Raw genomic sequence first — 22,171 nt, forward strand, 5'->3', positions numbered from 1 at the left:
AATACAAAGTATTAAATCATCTCTGATGAGAATAGATTTAATATTTCACTATAAAATTTTAAAGAGTTATTTTGTCTGTCTTTATTACAACTTTTTTATATTTATGTACCAACTAGATAGCTTAGGCATAATTTTCAAGATTTTTATCTTTTAATAGATTCATAGATCACCTTTTTCTGGGCTATCTTTAATATGTAATGAACCTCAAGCTGTCTAGATATTTACAATACTAGATTAAATACTATTAATAACTTATCAAGAGCTATTTAAACTTATGAATGAAATTTTATTATTTTCTTAAATTATGTTTTTTTTATATGATTTTGTATTCATGGGTTTCATGCTCGTTATTTGAATTACATAAATAGTAAAGGAAAAGACATGGTTATTTTAAAAATGTAGTGTTGAAAGCTATCAGCTCATCACCTTTGCTGTAAAATACAATGAAAACCTTGTAGATTTACGACAAAATTTAAATTACTTTTATATTTTAATAAATTAATTTTATAATTACTGATAAAAACAAGAATAATATATTACATTATTAATGATGAGGTTCGAGGTAAAATCTTTAATTAAAGAGATTATGTAATATAAAAAATTAACTACACTTCTGATTTGTTGAGTCAATAAAAATAAATTATAATAAAAAGAAGTTAAATTTTAAAAATAAAAAAATAAATTATGATCTTATGATATTGAAAACAGAAAAAATAATTAAATTTGAAATTTAAAAAAGTATAGATTGGAGGTGGCAAGCTGGTAATGGTTTAGCAAATAGTTCTGTTCCCAGGGTTATGGTAATATTACCGTTAAAATTTTACTTGTGAAAGGAACTTTTTGTTTTATGTTAGCTTAAACATACAGCCTAAAACCTAATTAAAAAAAAAAAAAAAAAACTGACAGTGTAGGATATTATAATTCTTTATTTGTCTATTGAATTAAATAATAAAATTATTGGCATTAATAAATGGAAAATAAGATTAATTTAATTTTCCTCATTTAACTGTACAACTTGCTACTATTCATGTGTGTATATTTCCAGTGTTTTCTCCTCTTCTCTTGTTCCCTAAACAAATTTTTATTTTTACTCTTGTCCATTGTTATATACATTAGGTAGACTACATATATTCATTCGTAAGTTTCATTTACACAAGGACAATCCACAGATAAGGAAATTATTTTTTTCTGGAAAATTTAAAGCTTGCATGAATACCGTACCCAGATATATTGTCAATTTCTAATTGACAATAGTCTGCTGTAGTAATTGAATGTCAATGGTTGTTCATGTAAAGTGTTTTTGGGTAATCTTCTAGAATGGAAAAAATCAGAGGCTTGTTTCTGTGTTTGAAAAGTTGATCAAGTGGTGGAAGCTCCATTTAAGGGAGACTATTTTGAAAACAAACTTGTAAATATACGAGGGTTATTCAATAATTAAACAGATAAACATTTTTAGTGAAGGAAACACTTAATGTAGGCAATTGAAACTTATGTGAGTGTTAGTTGGCAACCTTGTGAAGCATGTTAGTCAGCTGTTTGATTAATATTTATGTAAACATAACATCTAAAGTCTTAGTTACTATGGCATGACCGCTCAAAGAAAGTATTTTTGAAGAACAGCGTTCTGTGATCTGAATTTTACTTTCAGAAAGTGTACAACCGTTAGAACTATTCTCTCGAATGAACAAACAGTACGGCAGTAGTTGGATCAACCATGCAAGTATTTACATGTAGGTGGAAAAGTTTAAAAATGGCCACAAAAGTTTGACCAACAAGCACTGCTCTAGGTGTCCAGTAACAGTGTTGACCTTGGCATTAGATTCTCATATTGATTCACTGATCCAAGAAGACCGATGACTTACAGTTGAATAAATTACTGAAAAATGTCAACTAAGTGTTAGCACATCCTGACCCCCAAAGGGGAAGACACCCTCTGCCACCCCTTAGTCCTTCTGGGTATTCTTAGTCCTTACGGGCTTTACCAGAGGTTATCTTTGAAACCTCAGCTTTTGACATATATCAGTCCACCTCGGCCAGGATGTCACCGATGTGAATACATTCTCGTCGGTGTACTACTATTTAGTGAAACAGAACACATCTCACAGAGCCTTAAGCAAGACTGAAAGGATTTAATGAAACAAAGGAATTGAACTACCTACCCATAGAAGGCAAAAGTGAGTTCAACACACACATGAAACATAAAAATCTTATACGGAACATAACAATAGTAATAATGAAACAAAACAAAACAAAAACATAATACAAGAGAAATCCAAGCAGGGTTCTAGATCCCTTCAGTAATCCTCTCCTTTGCCAAGTACATCACAAAATGTTTCACTATTACCCATTCGACCGGGCTCTTCCAGTTTACACAGAGATCCAACACCAACCCAATAAGATCAACCCGACAGATGGTCTCCGTGTGCATTAACTTGTACTATGAGCACTCATAAAAAAACATAGTAATGTCATCCAATTGTCCACACTGAGGACACATTCCAGAATCTACCAGGCCAAATTTCTGCATTCTGCAGTGCATCTCTAAAAGCACCACAGCCGGAAAGAGGGTGGGCGTATAACGCCCACCCTCTGTCTCATCCCATCTGGCCTGCCATGTTGTTCAATTTCTCAAACTTTATCTGAAGTCAACTCACCAGACTTTTTAGCAATGTATTGCTGCTGCTTCTCAGATGCAATCAAGTCTACTGGTTCCACACTGCAATCACCAAGACTGTCTCCCTTGAAATAATGCAGTAACCATCCGTTACTGTTAATAATATTAGGCGTTGAGGTCTTAATAATATGTCCTGATAATTTTTATATTTTAGCCTATCAACCCAAACAGGCGCCATATATAGCATAACAGCCTCGCAGATGCATTTATACAGGATGCTCATGGTCTTATAATTAAGACCTCAATCAAGATTCATCACACGCCGAATAGTGAAGAAGGCATTGCAGGCCTTCTCCTTCAGAAGGCCTGCAACGTATTGAAGATGCTTCTTAAATTGCAGTTTCTCATCTAGAAATACCACAAGGTACTTTTGAACCTGAACATACTTTATACGCTGGCCTATCATCGAAACACGGACACGTTGCCAAACAGCCTTTAAGGAGTATCATCGTAGTCTTTCCTAAGCTAAATGTTATCTTATGTTGATGATCCCACAGCACAAGCACCCAGCAAGCTTGAGTGGCGTGCAGTTCAACCTCCCTCCATAAGCATTCTTCAACTAGCAAAAGCCAATCATCAGCATATGCCATGATGCAACACCCATTGGGTAACCTCAGTCGCAGGAGGGAATCAAACTCCACCACCCACAATAAAGGTCCCAACATGCTACCCTGGGGACAACCCTTAGACAGTGTCTTGCCAACCTCATGGCTGCCCTCGCCGAGCAGCACATCCCAATGACCGAAGTAACTTTGCATAACTTGCAATTCACTTACATTACATTCTCTTTTTTGGAGTTAGAAAATAGCAGAAGGCCACCATATATTATTACATACGGGAAATGTCTAGGAAAATCCCCAGGACATGGCAACAACTCATTCCATCATTCAAAATAAGCTGACTTACCAAGGTGTTTCCCAGAGAGTTTACCATTCATCACAAAGCTGAGAGATTTCGCATTTGCACCAAACTCAAAAATTGTTTCAATAATGAAGATAACATATTTTTGGACAGGATTTTAACCTCTGATGAAACCTGGATACATCATTTTGAGCCGAAGTCCAAGCGTAAAAGCATGCAATGGGAACACCCTGAATCGCCTGTCTGTAAGAAATTCAAAACGTAACCATCGGCTAGTAAGGTAATGCTAACTATCTTTTGGTTTTCTTAACCTTCACCTCGGATTTTTATCTTTTTGGTCTGATGAAAGAAGCTTTACGTGGCATCAAGTTCAATGGTTCAATGACAATGAAGAGGTAAAGAAAAAAAGTACAAAACTGGCTTCGAGATCAAGGTAAAGAATTCTTCACTGAGGGGATAAGACTTGTAAAAGATGGGACAGGTGCAGAGAAGTTGATGGGGATTACGTGGAAAAGTGGGCAAAAATATTGTATTTATTTAATAAACCATTTTTTCTGTTCAGCCATTTGTCTGTTTAATTATTGAATGACCCTTGTAGATTCAAAATAAAGTTTTTTCAAACTACAACTGTTGTCTCATTACTGTTCAGGACACCCTTGTATGTTTATCAGCATACTTAGCTATTGGGTATTTGCTCTTAATAGCTGTAATTTTTTAAATTTAGTTTTATAAGTTATACGGAATGATTACTTTAGTGAAGGTGACAATCATCACTAGCAAACATGAAATAATGACTTCTGGTTTTATAAAAAGTTATATATATGTGAAAACAGTAATAGAAATAGTGTACAAATTAGGTTTAAAACTTAAGCAGTAAGGAAATCTTAGGGATTGTAGACCTAACTGTTAATAAGTCACATGTTTGTCTTATAAATTTTAGTGATTTTTTTTTTATGATTGAAAATTGTTTTATTAAATAAGATATGAATTTGTTTTTATTCTATTTCAGCTTAATCATTTATAGAATCTGATAAAGAGCTTGCTGATCTTAAAAAAAGTTTATATGAATTATATAATACAGTGTGTGCCTTTTACACATAGTAAGGATAAACCTCTTTTGTGTAAACTAATACAAGGTCGCATTGATAGAGGAGAAGTACCAGAATATGAACGGAGGAAGCAAAAAGTATATGTTTAAATAAAATCATTTTTTAATTTTTATTTTCTATTCTTTCTATACCAAATTGACTGACTAATCTTGGATATCTTATGTCTACATCTTTGATTCTTTTAGAGTTTTATTTGCATGACTTCACACTTTTTATAAAAATATTTTAATAACGCAAGTTGTATTTAAGAAAAAAATATTTTTCTTTATAAAGGACAATAAAATATGGTAGTTTGTTCACAAAAGAAGTTATAGAATACATTTCAAATCATAGTGTCACGGTCAATACTATCAGTCTGTTTTTGAGTACAATAAAAAAATATTGAGAGTAATTGTTTAAAAAAGCTGTCATACATTTTTTATTTATGAAAATTTGTATGAATATCAAGAAAACATCATGTCAATAATATATAGATTATTATGAGTTTTTCTGATAACATTATCAGCAATATATGATAAATTTTTGATAAAAAAAACACACTTCAAACACTTTTAAGTGTTTTAATGTTAACTTGTTTAACATTATTTACTGGATTCTTGAGGTTAAACAAGTTGGTAACAAAAAAAATTTTTTTTAGATCATTGTAACTGATGAAATAAAGACATTAGATCTTTATATAAAAAAAAGGGCTGCAAATTTTCATTACTTGAAAATTATGAAAAAATACTTGATAAGGCCAAAAAGTAATTATTAATTATGTAAGAGTGGTAGGTGGCTATTCTGCCTATTCTATAGATTATAGAAAGGAATTATACCTGCCTTGAAAAATCAAAGGAATAATGAAAACCAGTATTACAATCACCAAAGTATTAATTATGGATAAAATAAATGAATAAAAAAAGAAAGTGTTATATTCTGTACTAGTAAATACAAACATAATAATTTATTAAAGCAATAATACTTCTATGTAACAATACTATCTAATATCAGTGGCAAAATAAAGCAAAAATTTCAAAGGATTAATTGGATAATATTTAAGCATATGTTACATAAAAGTAGATATAATTTAATTAAAAATACGTTGTCTATAAGTAAAGATGTGTCAGATCTTTAGATAATTGTTTAAATATGGCAAAAAAATGTAATAAATTCCTTCCTTATAAACTAAAGCATTTGTGCTGTGCAAATGCAAAAACAGTTCTAATGCCTAGTTGGGAATGACTATTGTTAGAATTTTTAATTTTTCTAAATTTGGTAAACAAAAATCAAATTTATTGCTACCAAACATGGATTAGACAACCCATTTTTGAATTCTAAAGATTCATTCTGATTTTGAAGTTGCTCCATATTGTTTTATTATGAGGGAGTTTATAAAGTTTTTAGCTCAGAAACTTGTTTCTTTTGTAGAAGTGATTATGGACATTAAGTAAAATTTTCTTGATGTTATAACATCAATCTTATGATTACTTCTTATAACAGATTACTTGACTTTTTAAAAAAAACTGACATCATTGTATAGAACATCTAAGTGCCTGCATTAACAAGTGCCAGACACTGCTATAATTGTCACATACATGCAACTGAAACATATATTTAATTAACCATCAGATAAATATTCCAAGAAAATCATGCAATCTTAACTACAATCAATATTGTTGATAAGTATATGTAATAAAGATAGATTTATAACAATAATGCTCATGGTGTTTTCTTAATACCTTGTTTACAGTTTATATGAAAATGAATTTTTTTAACACTTAACATTATTATTTCAATTTTATATAATTATAATATTGTGTTACACTACATACTACAGCAGTTACATAGTAGGAGTTTATTATAATTTTTTACTCACAATTTTGTTTTACATCAGCAAGTCAAAATTCCACTGTAGAACCGAATAACATCTGATCCAATCTCTGATCATTATTCATGAAATATGAAGTCATTTCTAAATGGTATGCTTCATTTTACTATTCTATTTGCATACGAGCTCCAGTCAATCAGTCAGTTAAGTTGTGTCTTTGATTCACAAACAGGTGTGGATGCAAATCCTGTAGCTTCAACCTTTTATATATTTGGGTAGTCCTATTTTTGAAAACATTAAATGTGTGCACTTATCTATAAGGAACTTATATAATAAACATGTAGTTTTTTCTTTAAATGTATAATCATAAATCAATTGCTTAGGTAACCATTCCTTCATGAGTTTTGCTGTAGGTAAGTAAACTTATCCATTTTTGTAACAAACCCTTCCCCACCAGTTTTCATAACATTGTATTCATATACAGTATAACAACAAATCTCATACAAATACATATTCCAGTTGATTATTGACTTCTTACACATATTTAAGTGTTTGTTAATAATCTATTGAAATTAATTACTCAGTACAGCAGTGTATAAAATGTACAAATGTTTTGAAAAGGGTTTATCTTGTTAACTGACACCCTTAAATTTTGACAAGATTTAAGGGTGTACTTCCAAAATATATACCTTCATATATTGTTTATTCTTACATTGCAACTGTTCGGCAAAACTTCTTTTTATTGGAGAAATGCTAGGTACTCCTAGGATTCCATAATCTTGTATTACTAATTATGTCATGAAAACACGACGTAACTACAAGCGAATGATAGTGGAAATTGCAGCTGATTATATTAATGAACTCAATAAAACCTCACAGATTACCAACACTAGAAAGTATTGGCAAACTAACTGCCAATAAAGATAATGTTTTAATATTTAATATATCATTTGATACAATTAACAGTTAGTACAGACTATAGAGGAACAACATAAAACAGGCTTAAGAAATACAAAATAACAGAAACATATCAAATATGTATAAAACTAGATTAATTAGTTATTAAATAACCGAGTCTATACACAAATTACTTTATAATGATATTTTCTAAAGCAATGATTCTCAATTTTTTTCGCTCCACAACCCAAAAAAAAAATATAATGAATATTCATGACCTCCCAATCATAACCCAGTGAAACCTAGTTGCAACAATTTAGCTGCGTTGATAACAATGGATATGAACATGCATGTTTGAAGCGTACAAACATGAGAAACTTACAGCTTCATTACGCTTGATGTATACATGCTCCTTGCAATTTGGCCTGCTTGCGTAATATTCACTGTGAAAGTACCATGTTTGAACAAGTCGTGCTCTCAGCAATATAAAATAGGCATAAGGGATTGCAGAACATCAGTCTAGTTTCGAATGTGAAGCATGCATGTGGTGCCTTTATATAAGTTTTTAAAATCGCAGTTTCATTGAAAATAATAATAATAATAATTGAGGTTTCAGTTTTTTAGTGTTGGTCAAATAATGTAACCGTTTTTTTTTTAAATTAGATTCTTATACAAAATGCATAAATTTGTGAAAAAAAATGAAATAAGCCAGCTACATCTAGTGAATAGATTGGTAAAAAACAAGATTATACAATGATGGTTATTTAAATTATGGTTTTACTTCATTGGATGGAAAGCCACTGTACATTTTTTGCTTTCAAGTCCTCTCTGATGAAAGCATGAAGCCATCAGATTTAATTTCACACTTGGAAACTAAACATCCAAAACATAAAAGCACATCCTTGGAATTTTTTGAAAGAAAATTACATACTTTGAGACATCTCTATTTGTAATTTAACCCATATGATAAAAGTAAACTTGAAACATCTTATCTTGTAGCATTAATAGCTAAGATATTCATACTCCATATAATCGCAGAAAACCTCATATTGACTGCTGCAATTGATATGGTCAGTGTTTTAATAGGCATGAAAGAAACAAAAAAAAAAAAAAACATTTGCTTTCTAACAATACAGTATCAAGCCAAATCGATGATATGGCTGCTGATGTTCATTAAAAGATAATTCAGGAAGTGAGTTAAAGTGGATTTTTTAGTATTCAATTTTATAAATGAACAGTTTTGTAACAAACCCTTCCCCACCAGTTTTCATAACATTGTATTCATATACAGTATAACAACAAATCTCATACAAATACATATTCCAGTTGATTATTGACTTCTTACACATATTTAAGTGTTTGTTAATAATCTATTGAAATTAATTACTCAGTACAGCAGTGTATAAAATGTACAAATGTTTTGAAAAGGGTTTATCTTGTTAACTGACACCCTTAAATTTTGACAAGATTTAAGGGTGTACTTCCAAAATATATACCTTCATATATTGTTTATTCTTACATTGCAACTGTTCGGCAAAACTTCTTTTTATTGGAGAAATGCTAGGTACTCCTAGGATTCCATAATCTTGTATTACTAATTATGTCATGAAAACACGACGTAACTACAAGCGAATGATAGTGGAAATTGCAGCTGATTATATTAATGAACTCAATAAAACCTCACAGATTACCAACACTAGAAAGTATTGGCAAACTAACTGCCAATAAAGATAATGTTTTAATATTTAATATATCATTTGATACAATTAACAGTTAGTACAGACTATAGAGGAACAACATAAAACAGGCTTAAGAAATACAAAATAACAGAAACATATCAAATATGTATAAAACTAGATTAATTAGTTATTAAATAACCGAGTCTATACACAAATTACTTTATAATGATATTTTCTAAAGCAATGATTCTCAATTTTTTTCGCTCCACAACCCAAAAAAAAAATATAATGAATATTCATGACCTCCCAATCATAACCCAGTGAAACCTAGTTGCAACAATTTAGCTGCGTTGATAACAATGGATATGAACATGCATGTTTGAAGCGTACAAACATGAGAAACTTACAGCTTCATTACGCTTGATGTATACATGCTCCTTGCAATTTGGCCTGCTTGCGTAATATTCACTGTGAAAGTACCATGTTTGAACAAGTCGTGCTCTCAGCAATATAAAATAGGCATAAGGGATTGCAGAACATCAGTCTAGTTTCGAATGTGAAGCATGCATGTGGTGCCTTTATATAAGTTTTTAAAATCGCAGTTTCATTGAAAATAATAATAATAATAATTGAGGTTTCAGTTTTTTAGTGTTGGTCAAATAATGTAACCGTTTTTTTTTTAAATTAGATTCTTATACAAAATGCATAAATTTGTGAAAAAAAATGAAATAAGCCAGCTACATCTGGTGAATAGATTGGTAAAAAACAAGATTATACAATGATGGTTATTTAAATTATGGTTTTACTTCATTGGATGGAAAGCCACTGTACATTTTTTGCTTTCAAGTCCTCTCTGATGAAAGCATGAAGCCATCAGATTTAATTTCACACTTGGAAACTAAACATCCAAAACATAAAAGCACATCCTTGGAATTTTTTGAAAGAAAATTACATACTTTGAGACATCTCTATTTGTAATTTAACCCATATGATAAAAGTAAACTTGAAACATCTTATCTTGTAGCATTAATAGCTAAGATATTCATACTCCATATAATCGCAGAAAACCTCATATTGACTGCTGCAATTGATATGGTCAGTGTTTTAATAGGCATGAAAGAAACAAAAAAAAAAAAAAACATTTGCTTTCTAACAATACAGTATCAAGCCAAATCGATGATATGGCTGCTGATGTTCATTAAAAGATAATTCAGGAAGTGAGTTAAAGTGGATTTTTTAGTATTCAATTTTATAAATGAACAGATATGATAAACATTTCTCAGTTCTTATGTTTTATGAGATATGAATGCGATAGGGACAAAGGAATCAAAGAAAATATGTTGCTTTGCAAATCAATACCTGGTCATGCAACAGGACAATGTTTTTTTGTGAATCTACAACCAGTATTACAACATAGATTGGACAAAATGTTTTGCAGTATATAGTGATGGTGCAAAGGAGATAACAGGAAAGAATAGTGGATTTCTAAAAAAATTGAATGATTTTCTTATATCAAGGATGGAATGGATGCACTGCTTCCTTCACAGACATGATCTTGCCATGGTGTAAAAAGGGTTAATTTTATTAAAAGTCAACCATTACAGAATAGGCTGTTTGCTAAATTATGCGATGAAGAGGGTGAAATGAAAATATCACTTTTTTCACACAGAGGAAAATATCACTTTTTTCAAGTCAGATGGTTATTGTGGGAGAAAATGTTAATTGGAATTGTGAAATGAATTAATAATATTTTTCCACGACAAACAAATGCCTTTTCAATGTTTTTACAGAATAATAAGTATATGTTGTTATTAGTTTACTTTTAGCTGATGTATTTTTTCATTTAAATGTTTGATGTAAATTTACAAGGACGTGATGAAAACATTTTTTGACGAAGTTCATGCTTTCATTAAGCATGATTAACTGCATTATTCGTCTTCAAAGCAAAAATTTCGATATATTTCCATTCACTTATGAATATATTGAGAAAAATTTGGTTGAAGAAGACACTATTATTCATTACAGTTTGGACAGCAAGAAGATGCATTTGCGTAAGCTAAAAATTCCATTGGTAGATTCCCTGAAGATAAAAATGATTTCTCGGAGGTGGGTACTGAATCTATTTAGCAAAAATGTTGTTGCAGTTGCTAACTTACCATATTCATGATCAGCTCATTGAAATGTCTGCCGATAAAATATTACAACTGCAATTAACATCTGCAGATTTAGATACTTTTTGGCTTGCTCATTGAAGTGAAAATGGAAATTTAGTCACAGAAGCATTGAAAGTATTAAATCCTTTCACCACGTCTTTTTGTGAAAAGGATTTTTTGTCTATGATAGCGCTAAAAACTAATAATAGAAATTATGTTTTATCACCTGAAAACAATTTGTTTTTTGTGTTTCTAACATAGATCGACATATAAAGAAACTTTTAAATGAAAAACACACACAACCATCTCGTTAAATCGTTATTTCTTTACAAGTGTACTTATAAATAAGTGATTTTTTTTTATCTCGTAGAATGATTTCATTATTGTTTACATGTAAAACAGTAGGCTAATTTCCCAGATTGACAAACACTGATCTAAAGGTTAAGAAAGAATATATTTATTGTTATTTACATTAAAAAATAGAACAGCTTCATAAAACACATTAACATACAGAAACATTACATAATTCATTAATCAGTTAATACATATTTCATTAATATGTTTTTAACATACAATTTTAAGTTGTAACAACAAAAAAAAAAGAAAAACTTAATAGATTCATTGTCTGCAGGAGGAATTTAATTCTCATTTCAATGAAAAGGACAGTTTTTCCCTGTTACCAACTTTTATTTTTGTTTAATTTTAATGTAAAAGGGAAGTTCAAGAAGCAGCTAGACTTAAAGCTGAATTGGAAAGGCAAAAACACGAAAAGGAAGCAATATGTAGAAATTCTGGTTGTGATTTAGAAAAGGCTTTACTGGAGCTAAAAAGAGCAGAGAAGCTTACATCATCTTGAAGCAGAGCAGTTTTGATCACCGTGTTACAAAATATGCTTCTCCTAAACAAAAAAAAGTTAAGAAAAAATGCAGCTCAAACAAACTTAATATTTATGTAAAAATTGTGCTGTTATTTTATTTTTGTTAGTTTATACCTGGTATTTTTGTGTTCATAAAATATTATCACTTTATCAGGATTTTCTTTGTATAGGCATATTAATTCTATTGTTACCTCCAAAGTAATGTTTTTAGTAGACACGTTACGTTTACCTAAAACTTAAATTATAATTTTGATTAAAATACTTTGTTGCAGTCATTCTCCAATTATTAATTTGAACAGAGACCATTATATATATTTAATAAAACTGAATGCTAACATTAAATAATTGGCTGTACTTTATTTTGAAGTATTGCTTTCATATCTGCTTTACATTGAATTTTATAGTATAATGGGACATGATTAGATTTTTGTAATATTAAGTGCAGCTTCATGTTTTCTAATTATTTTTAAGAAAAATTGCATATTATAAGATTTTATACATATAAAATCTTTATATTGAACTATTTGTTAACTTGGATATTCATAAACTGTCACATTATTTTTTGTAGTTTCACCTCTCTTCCTTTTATGTCACACAGTATTTGATTTTTCATCCAATATTACTAATTTGTATTCAAATTCAATTTATTTTTCTTGTAAAGGGGCTCTGAATGAAATGAAATTTAGTTTTTTACAGTTTGTAACTTAGTTTTATTTAGAGTAAATTTTTTTATAAGTAAACACATTTCCCCCCATTTTTTTAAATCTTCATCTATTTAAACAAAAACTTAAAATACAGTATAAAATTAGATACTATTGTTAGATAAACTGGCTGATTAAAAATGCATGCATTTGCTTACAACATGTAAACTCCTAACTTGCAATGCACATTGGTAAATAAAATAATGCTGTAAATGTTCAAACCCAAAATAAAACGAAGTAGCACACTTGTGTATATTAAATTGAATAAATACTCGTAATTATAAATAGTCAATATTGAACAGCAAAGATAATTTTTACCACAAATATATTTTTATGTTTGTTTTTACTTAGCAGCATATTAACATATATTTACTAAAATACTGTAATCGCTGAGGATATCAAAAATGTTGATAAAAAAATTAATGGCTAAGGTCTTATGAAACTGATTTACATCAATTTCATTTAATTAAATTCAGTGTGAAATCAAGTTATGTAATGATTCCTAATAGCTTCATTATTTTTACAAAATACACTTTCCAAAGTGTAACAAAATAAAAATATTTAAAATGATTAACACACAACAAAATATACATTTTTACCTTACAGTAATATTGACATGTGGATTCTTAAACCACTTAAGTAAATTACTTAATATAGAAATATTGAAACATGACACTGCTTTAAAAATTAGGGTCGATGTAGGTTACACTCTTTAAATGCTTTAAAAAATTTGCTATATTAAAAATATAAACATTAGATAAACCATTATTTTGCAGATTATAATTCATTTAAATCTATTTATTTTTTTGATGAAAGTGCTCCTTAGGGCACAATACTTAAAAAAAAAGATTGATTTCTTTTAGACTTTTTTGAAAGTTGTAAGGAAATTGTTTCACAATCACCTCACTTTGATAAAAGGTTATCATTCTGCAGCTAGCAAGATCATCAGACCTACCTATGATTTTTCCTTTAGGGTATTTGAAATCATATTTTCCAAATGTTACCACCAGGCGACCCTCTAGGACCTTAAAGAATGGATCCAAGAACAGGTGGCTTAGAAACAAATGACAAACTTAGGTTTGTCATTTGAAAACATTTTAATTGAATTCTACCTGAAGTAACTGGAAATAACAAGATAAATAACATCATCTATCACTTGAGCAGACCTTCTAATTCTTTACACATTAATATTTTACAGGTTTATTCTATATTACCTTCAATTTAAGGTCACAATCTTTGATTTTTACCAAATCAATAAAAAGCAAATCATTATTAAAAGGTGGTGGTCTTTCTATTTCCTAACTAAAACTTCTAACATTTATTCAATTAATTAATATTTAATTAACAAAATGTAAGATAAGGACAATTAAAAATTGTTTTTTCTTTAACAGATCTGTAAGTAGGATCTTACTGACAATTCTTTAAAAAAAACTTTATTTCAGATAAGCAATGGCACATCTAAAATTGCTATATTAGAAAAACAGTAGTAAAAAACAAACACAGATTAGAGTTTTATTATTTAATTTTATTAAAAAAGAAATGTATTTTATTGACAATTATAATATTATACACTGTACACAAAACTGACTCCTAACAACAAAAACAAAATTAACTCAAAAGCTAATAAATTAAACTTTTCATTATTAAATATATCAAGAAACATAACTAAAAGAATCTACGAACTAATGTATTAACCATACAAATGAACAGAACACAAACTTATTTTCTCCTATTAACAACTGACTGTTAAATGATTCATAAAAAATATAATAAAACTAAACAATAAAAAAATTAACACATAAAAAATAGAAAAATAGTGAAAATGTCTTTATAAACTCTGCATTAACAGCAGTATATTATTTCTTTCAGATTTCATGCTTCACTTTATTCAATGTAAGTCTTCCAAACATGTTCCGATTGTCACAAGACAAACTCTTTTCACCATAAGTATTGCAAATATCAGTTTTTAAATCCATCCAAAAATAATTTAATATTAAATCTTAAGTTGATAATATTTTTATTACATGAAAAAATAATTACCTGAATTTAATTTTTTACTTCAAGATATAAGATTAGTAACACAGTAAAACATACTGTAGTCATTAGCACCCCCCCCTTTTTTTTTTGAAGAAACAACAAACAAATGAAAGAACTCAGGTAACAGAAAAATATGATTCTTTTGGTTGTTAATTTATTATGTTAAAGCAAAATGGGCGTAGAAAAAAAATTAGTAAGAACCAATAATTATCAAAAACAAGATGTAACAGAGTTACTCCAATTTAATATAGGCATACTGTGCAATGAAATTTATGATAAATGTGAGATGATAATTCACAAAATGTGTCACACTGATGGCTCTAAAGGGCAAACAGAATTTGTAAAGATGATGGTCAGAGAAAGTGGGATGATTAAACATTGAAACATAAACCTGGTGTAAGGATGTAATCAACATTTTATTAACAAAACCAAACACAACTCACGTTATATTAATTAACTGTTTGGCTTTAGTCTTATTTATTTGTTGATAAATTATATTCAATTTATTTGATTTGATCCTGCCAAATACTTCACCAAATAATGAACATTACATCAAACTGTGATTTGATTTTTTGTTGTTATTGCAGCATACATTTACTTTATTTATGTTATCTTGCTGTGACCTAAACATTTCTTTATTGAAGAATAAACATTTCTTTATTAAAGAATAAAGAAATGTAGTTTAAAATTAAACATAAATAATTTAAAAACTGTAAAATTCAATGCAAAGCAGATATAACAATATTAAAAATAAAGTACAGCCAATTATTTAATGTTAGCAGCTACTTTACCTTGTTTTACTAAATATATGTAATAGACTCAGTTCAAATGAATTAATAATTAGAGAACCGCTTCAACATAAAAGTATCTTAGTGTTAATTATAGGTAAGTTTAAGATAAAAGATAATGTGTCAACTAAAAACATTACTTTAGAAGTAATAATAATAGAATTAATATGCCAATACAAAGAAAATCCTATAAATGCGTAATTACTTTATAAGCACAAAAAATACAAGGTATAGAAAACAGAAAATAACAGCACAATTTTTAAATAAATATTAAGTTTGTTTTCTTCCTTTGTGACTGGTAGATGCTTGAGCTGCAATTTTCTTAATTTTCTTTTTTTATTTAGGAGAATCATATTTTGCAGTAAGGTAATTAAAGAATGAGTTCATGGAGGCTTCTCTGTTTTTAATTCCAGCCTAACCTTTTCTAAATCACAAACAAGTTCACCTTCTACAGAATTACTACATCTTCCTTCCTTTTCTTGTTTTTGCCTTTCCAATTCTGCTTTGAGTCTAGCTGCTTCTTGAGCTTCTCTTTCACACTAAAATTAAACAAAAATAAAAGTTAGTAACAGGGAGAAATGTTTTCAATGAAACAAGAATTAAATTCCTCCTTCAGATATTATACCTATTATGTTTTATTTATGATTAATATTTAAAATTGGTGTGTTAAAAACAATTTACCGTATACTACATAAGCTGTTTCTTCTTAAACTTAAAATAACAATGAATATATTCTCTTTTACCTTTAGATAATACCATTTATGAAATGATCTGTGCATAGAATCAGTTATTTAAGAACTAATCAATCTAGTTTTACACCTATTAAGGTATTTGTCTGTTATATAAATCCTTCCCTTATTTCTTAATGTACTCTGTTTTAATTTGTTTCCATATAATAGGTACTAAGTAATTGTAATGATTTGTTATCAATTATGTTTATTTTCTATTAGAAATTAAAACATTATCTTCTTTATTGGCAGTTAGTTTGCCACTACTGATTAGTGTTGGTAATCTGTTTCTGAGGTTCTGTTGAGTTCATTGGTATAATCCAACTGCATTTTTCACAATCATTTAGCTTGTAGTTTCATCGTGTTTTAATATGATAATTTAGCAATATGAGATTGTGGAACCCTCCTTCATAACAGGAAAGAGTACACATTTCTATTAATAAAGAACAGTTTTGCCAAATGGTTGCAAACATAAGAATAAACAAGATATGAAGTTGTATGTTTTAGAAGTACACTTTGGTATCATGTTGAGATATATTGTGTTGGTTAACTAGCTAAAGGTACAGTAGATCCCTTTCAAAACAATTATACATTTTATACACAACTTTGCGAGGTAGAATTCTTTTTACAGGCATTTAAGTATGTGCAGAAGGCAATAATCAATTGGAATATGTATTTTTATCAGTTTGTTCCTTATACTACAAACGAAGACAATGCTAGGAAAATTGTTAGGGAAGGGCTTGTTACAAAAATGTATAAGTTAACTTATGCAGAGCAAAAATCATGAAGGAATGATACTATATAGGCAGTTGGTTAATGATTATACATTTAAAGAAAAAAATTATATGTTTATTATATAAGTTCCTGATAGTTAAGTGCACACATGTAATGTTTTCAAAACAGGACTGACCCAGATCTACTACAAACTTGAAGCTGTAGGATAACTTAACTGCTTGTCTGGAACTCAAATGCAACATACAATAGTGTATTGAAGCACATTTTTAGAAAATTATCTTTTTGATTTCATATTTCATGAAAAATCACCAGAGAGTGGCATCAGATGATAACATTCTGTTCTAGAGTTGAATTTTCACTTGCTGAGGTAAAACAAAATCGTGAGTAAAAAATTATAATAAAATTTTACGTAACTGCTGTAGTGTGTAGTGCAACACCACCATATCATAATTATATAAAATTCAAGTAATAATGTTAAGGGTTAAAAAAATTCACTTTCACATAATCTGTAAACAAAATATTAAGAAACAATCATAAACATTATTGTATGCAACTATCATTATATATACATATAAACAATATTGTTTCTAGTTGATTTTCTTGTAATATTACCTGATGGTTAACTTGATATATCTTTCAGTTACACTCATATGACAATAATATTAAGCAGTGTCTTGACAACTGGTTAATGCAGGCCTTAGATGTTGCATAAGTAATTAAAAGGTTAATGTTAAGATAGTTAATTACGAGGTTGCCATGTTAAAAATTATTTGCAAATCTTTCATTAGTAAAAAAATAATTTCATTTGCAACTATTAATCATTATTATTACCTTAAACACATTGAAGTTTGATTCAAGAAAATAAAATGAAATCATGTTAAGAAATGTTTAATCTAGATATCCATAATCACAGCTGTAAAAGAAAGAAACAAGTTTCTGGGCTAATAACTTTAAAAACCCTCAACTAATAAAACAATACGGAGCTAATTCAAAATCAGAATGAATTTTTAAATTCAATAATGGGTTGTCAAATCCTTGTTTGGTGGCGATAAATTAAATTTTTTAAAACCCATTTTTAGAAAAATTAAAAATTCTAACAATAGTCATTCCCAACTAGGATTAGAAGTCTTTTTGCATTTAGACAGCATAAATGCTTGAGATTATAAGGAAGAAATTACATTTTTACTGCCATATTTAAACAATTATCTAAACATCTGAGACATCTTATAAACAATGTATTTTTAATTAAATTATATCTACTTTATGTAAATTATATTTTTCTATTGGCGATTTAAAAAAAATTAACTATAAGCTCATGTAACATATGCTCAGATATTTGAAATTTTTATTTTATTCTGTACCGATTTTAGATAATACCAGGCGATTCAAAAAGGACTTCACAGTGTTAAAAGCATATAGAAATTTATTCACATAACTTACAGATTTGGTTGAGGTTTCATAGCAAAACACAAAGTTCTGACCTGTATAGTTCATTAGTACCGAATTCAGTGTTGTTAAAAATGGATACATTTACTGGTGTGGAACGTGCTTACTGTATGTTTTTATTTCATGATTTGCATTTAGCAATTACAGTTCAATGTAATTTTCTTAGAGAGACAGTTGGGAGCCTCCTAGTAGGCAAACAATTTACTCTTGACACCAGACCTTCATTGAGACAGACTGTTCTGTTAAACATACAAAATCACCAGGACACTCATGCATCCCTGAAACTGTTGCGTAACAACTCTGAGAAAGCTATACACGTAGTTCAAATTAATCAACATGACATGCATTACACAAACAACTCTTTGGATATTATGTAAACGACTACATTTAAAGCTATACAAACACATTACAGATGACAAAGTTGCTCGGCTGCAGTTTTGTGTGGAAATGATGGATAGAATTGTAGACAATACATTTTTAGTGATTAGTCGAAGTTTCACACCAGTAGCAAGGTGAACACCCATAACTGCCGAATATGGGGTAGCAAAAACCATCATGAAATTTTTCAGTACATTCGTGATAGCTCTAATGTTAATGTTTTTTGTGCCCTAAGTAAACAAAAATGATATGGTCCATTCTTCTTCCAGGAGGCAACCGTAAATGGTATTGCTTATCTCAGACATGAAGTCTGAGATTTTTTTCTTAATACAAATTCCCATGTCGGTGGTTGGTCGTGAAAGTCCAATTGCATGGCCACCTTGCTCCCCAGATTTGATTCAACTAGATGTTTCTTGTGGGATTTCATTAAAGATAATGTTTATGTACCATCTTTGCCTGCTAAGCTAAAACTTCAAATTAATGCTGTAGCTGCAGATGCAATGCCAGATTTGTTGGCTACAGTCTGGAATGAAATCGACTTCAGCTGGGATGTAAGTTGGATTACAAATGAAAGTCGTATCGAACCAAATTGAATTTTGGGTGATGAACTTGATGTGTTTATCTATGAAATGAGGCCCCAACCAAATCTGTAAGTTATCTCAATAAATGTTTATATGCTTTTAAATTTGTGAAGTCCTTTTTGAATCACATGTTATTTTTCCAAAGAAGTAAATGTTTCAATAAATTATTACATTTATACTTACTAATACAGAATATAGCACTTTCTTTTTTTATTTATTTTATACTTAATGCTACTTTTCAGTCTTTCAAGGCAGATGTTGTAGTTCCTTACTGTAATCCATAGAATAACCACCTACCATTCCTACACATTGAATAATTATGTTTTGACCTTATTAAATATTTATTCATTTACAATAAAATGATCTGATAAGATCAAAATAATACAATAATTAAATAGCCCCAAGTAATGATTAAAGTTTTAGTGAATGAATGCATAAATAGCCAACTCTACTAATTTGTATTTTTTTTTATAATGATCAAACATTACTCATCAGTTTTAATGATCTAAAAAGTCTTTTTGTTATCAACTTGTTTAGCCACAAGAATCTAAAGAAATAACATTTCACACTTTGTCTAAGTGCTTTTTCCCCATAAATTTATCATTTATTGCTGATAATGTTATAAGAAAAAACTCATAATAATCTATATATCACTGACAAAACTTTATTCTCGATATGCAGACCAATTTTCATAAATTTATCTCCATAACAAAAAAAAAAAAGTATGTCAAATGTTTTTACTTAATTACTCTCAACATTTTCATTATTCTCATAAAATGACTGATAGTATTGACCTAGTCATTATAACTTGAGATGTATTCCAAAACTTCTTTTGTGAACAAAAATATATATTTTACTGACAATTGTAAAGAACAGGTTTTTTATGTTTAAGCTAATAAATACTACATATGTTATTAAAAATATTTTCATAAAAAGTAAGAAGTTCACGCAATATAACTCTAAAAGGATCAATGTTATCAAAGATATCATTGGTCAATTAGTTATAGAATAGAAAATAAATATTAAAAAAAAATTTTACTTTAATATATACTTTACGCTCCCTTTGATCACATTTCTGTGGTTCATTTATAAATGCATCATATTCTGGTACTTCCCCTCTATCAATGAAACCTTGTATCAGTTTACGCAAACGAGGTTTATCCTTACAAGTTGTAAAAGGCACACTCTTTATTATATGATTCATATTACCTTTGCGATTCATATAAGCTTTTTTAATATCTGTAAGCTCTTCATCAGATTCTGTAAATAATCAAGACATAATAAAAACAAATTCATATCTTATTTAATAACAGTTTTCAATAGTAAAAAAAAAAAAAATCACTAAAACTGTAGACAAATAAGGTGACCTGACCTATTAAATGTTAGGTTTATAAGCCTTAAGATTTCCTTATGGCTTAAGTTTTAAAACTAATTTGCACAATTTCACTATATCTGTTTTCACAGATATAACTTAAAAAACCAAAAGTCATTATTTCATATCTGCTAGTGTTGATTATCATCATCACTATAAAATGTTCATTCCTGAAAAACGTTATTTTGTTCAAAATAACTTTTTTTTTAAACTGCAACTGTTCGTCTGATTACTTTTCGTGCCTTATTTTCTATTCACAGCTGTAATTTTTTTTACAATCATTCAGTTTTTTACAATATTAGTCAGTTTTTTTACACCCATTGAAGTTTTCAGGAATGAACATTTTATAGTGATGATGATAATCATCACTAGCAGATATGAAATAATGACTTTTGGTTTTTTAAGTTATATCTGTGAAAACAGCAATAGAAAAATTGTCCAAATTAGTTTTAAAACTTAAGCCATAAGGAAATCTTAAGGCTTAAAACGTTATTTTGAACCTATTAATTTTTTTGAACCTTTATTTTTTTTTTATTTTGAACTATTTTCAAAATAATCTTAACATGATCTAACGTTTAGTTTTTTTTTCTTTCTTGGGCGCTATTTTTCTGAAGTCAGTACTATCTTAACCACACTGATGTACCACAGAGTATTTAAAGTTGTTCCTGTAGGTACCTGATTTCAGTATGTTAATCTTTAATGAAAAAAAAGAAATCATGACTTTTATTAATTTTGCATACAACTTTTGCTTTTTTCAAACGGGGGTAATGAAGTTGACTTCCACAGTTTTTTCTCCAAGAGATAAAAAAACAACCAAGACTAGCAACAGTTTCCACATTATGCAAAAAATGTGTTCCTTCCTTCTAAGAGCAAGCCGACAATTCTAAGCAAATGAATACACAGAATTACTTTTAGTCATGCGGCACAGCTGCAGGACCCAACAACACGGAATGCATCAGTTCACTCAAAATATTATGTACACTGCTTTTTGAGATGTGTGATAGCAGTTCTGCTGACTATTGTTCACCAATATGACCTTCTTGAATCATGTGCTCGCTGTGTTTCACCATAACATAGTTAACTTACTCTTTTATATCTTACACACACTCTTTTCCAGCCAACAAAACGTATTGCATGTGATGCATACACTTCCTTTGAATGCTTCTTTCAACATTTTGTATGTTTTAGAAGCTGATTTTTTAAATACATGAAACTGAAACATGTATGCCAATTGATACTTTTCCCTATAATAGGTGATACGTAACACACTATGCAAACGATCATTGACACTCAATGATTATAACAATCAACTTGAAACTGACAACATATCTGGGTACTAGTACAGATG

At 29.1% G+C, this 22,171-nt stretch overlaps 2 protein-coding genes across 10 annotated transcripts in view; one reads left to right on the forward strand and one right to left on the reverse strand.

The window, feature by feature from the left end:
* LOC142329807 (uncharacterized) overlaps positions 1–17,589 on the forward strand; it is a 61,032-nt gene extending 43,443 nt beyond the window's left edge. For 5 of the 7 annotated variants that reach the window (XM_075374636.1, XM_075374637.1, XM_075374640.1 and 2 more), the window contains exon 9: positions 17,359–17,589. In XM_075374636.1, the coding sequence (XP_075230751.1) occupies positions 17,359–17,434 (76 nt within the window). In that variant the 3' untranslated portion in view covers positions 17,435–17,589. The other 2 variants (XM_075374634.1, XM_075374641.1) reach the window with 2 other exon arrangements.
* The window catches only part of LOC142329808 (dnaJ homolog subfamily C member 9-like), a 37,911-nt gene that overhangs the window by 7,638 nt on the left and 8,102 nt on the right, over positions 1–22,171 (reverse strand). The window contains exons 4-5 of one of the 3 annotated variants that reach the window (XM_075374646.1): positions 20,503–20,711; positions 14,318–16,122 (exon numbers count right to left, since the gene is read on the reverse strand). The exons of 1 other annotated variant lie outside the window; for it this stretch is intronic. In XM_075374646.1, coding sequence (XP_075230761.1) covers positions 15,967–16,122; positions 20,503–20,711 — 365 coding nt within the window. In that variant the 3' untranslated portion in view covers positions 14,318–15,966. Of the gene's footprint in view, positions 1–14,317; positions 16,123–20,490; positions 20,712–22,171 lie in introns of those variants that run through there. One more of the 3 variants, XM_075374645.1, reaches the window with a different exon arrangement.

Source organism: Lycorma delicatula, chromosome 9 (assembly GCF_047948215.1).
Source record: "Lycorma delicatula isolate Av1 chromosome 9, ASM4794821v1, whole genome shotgun sequence".
NCBI classification, from domain to species: Eukaryota; Metazoa; Arthropoda; class Insecta; order Hemiptera; family Fulgoridae; genus Lycorma; species Lycorma delicatula.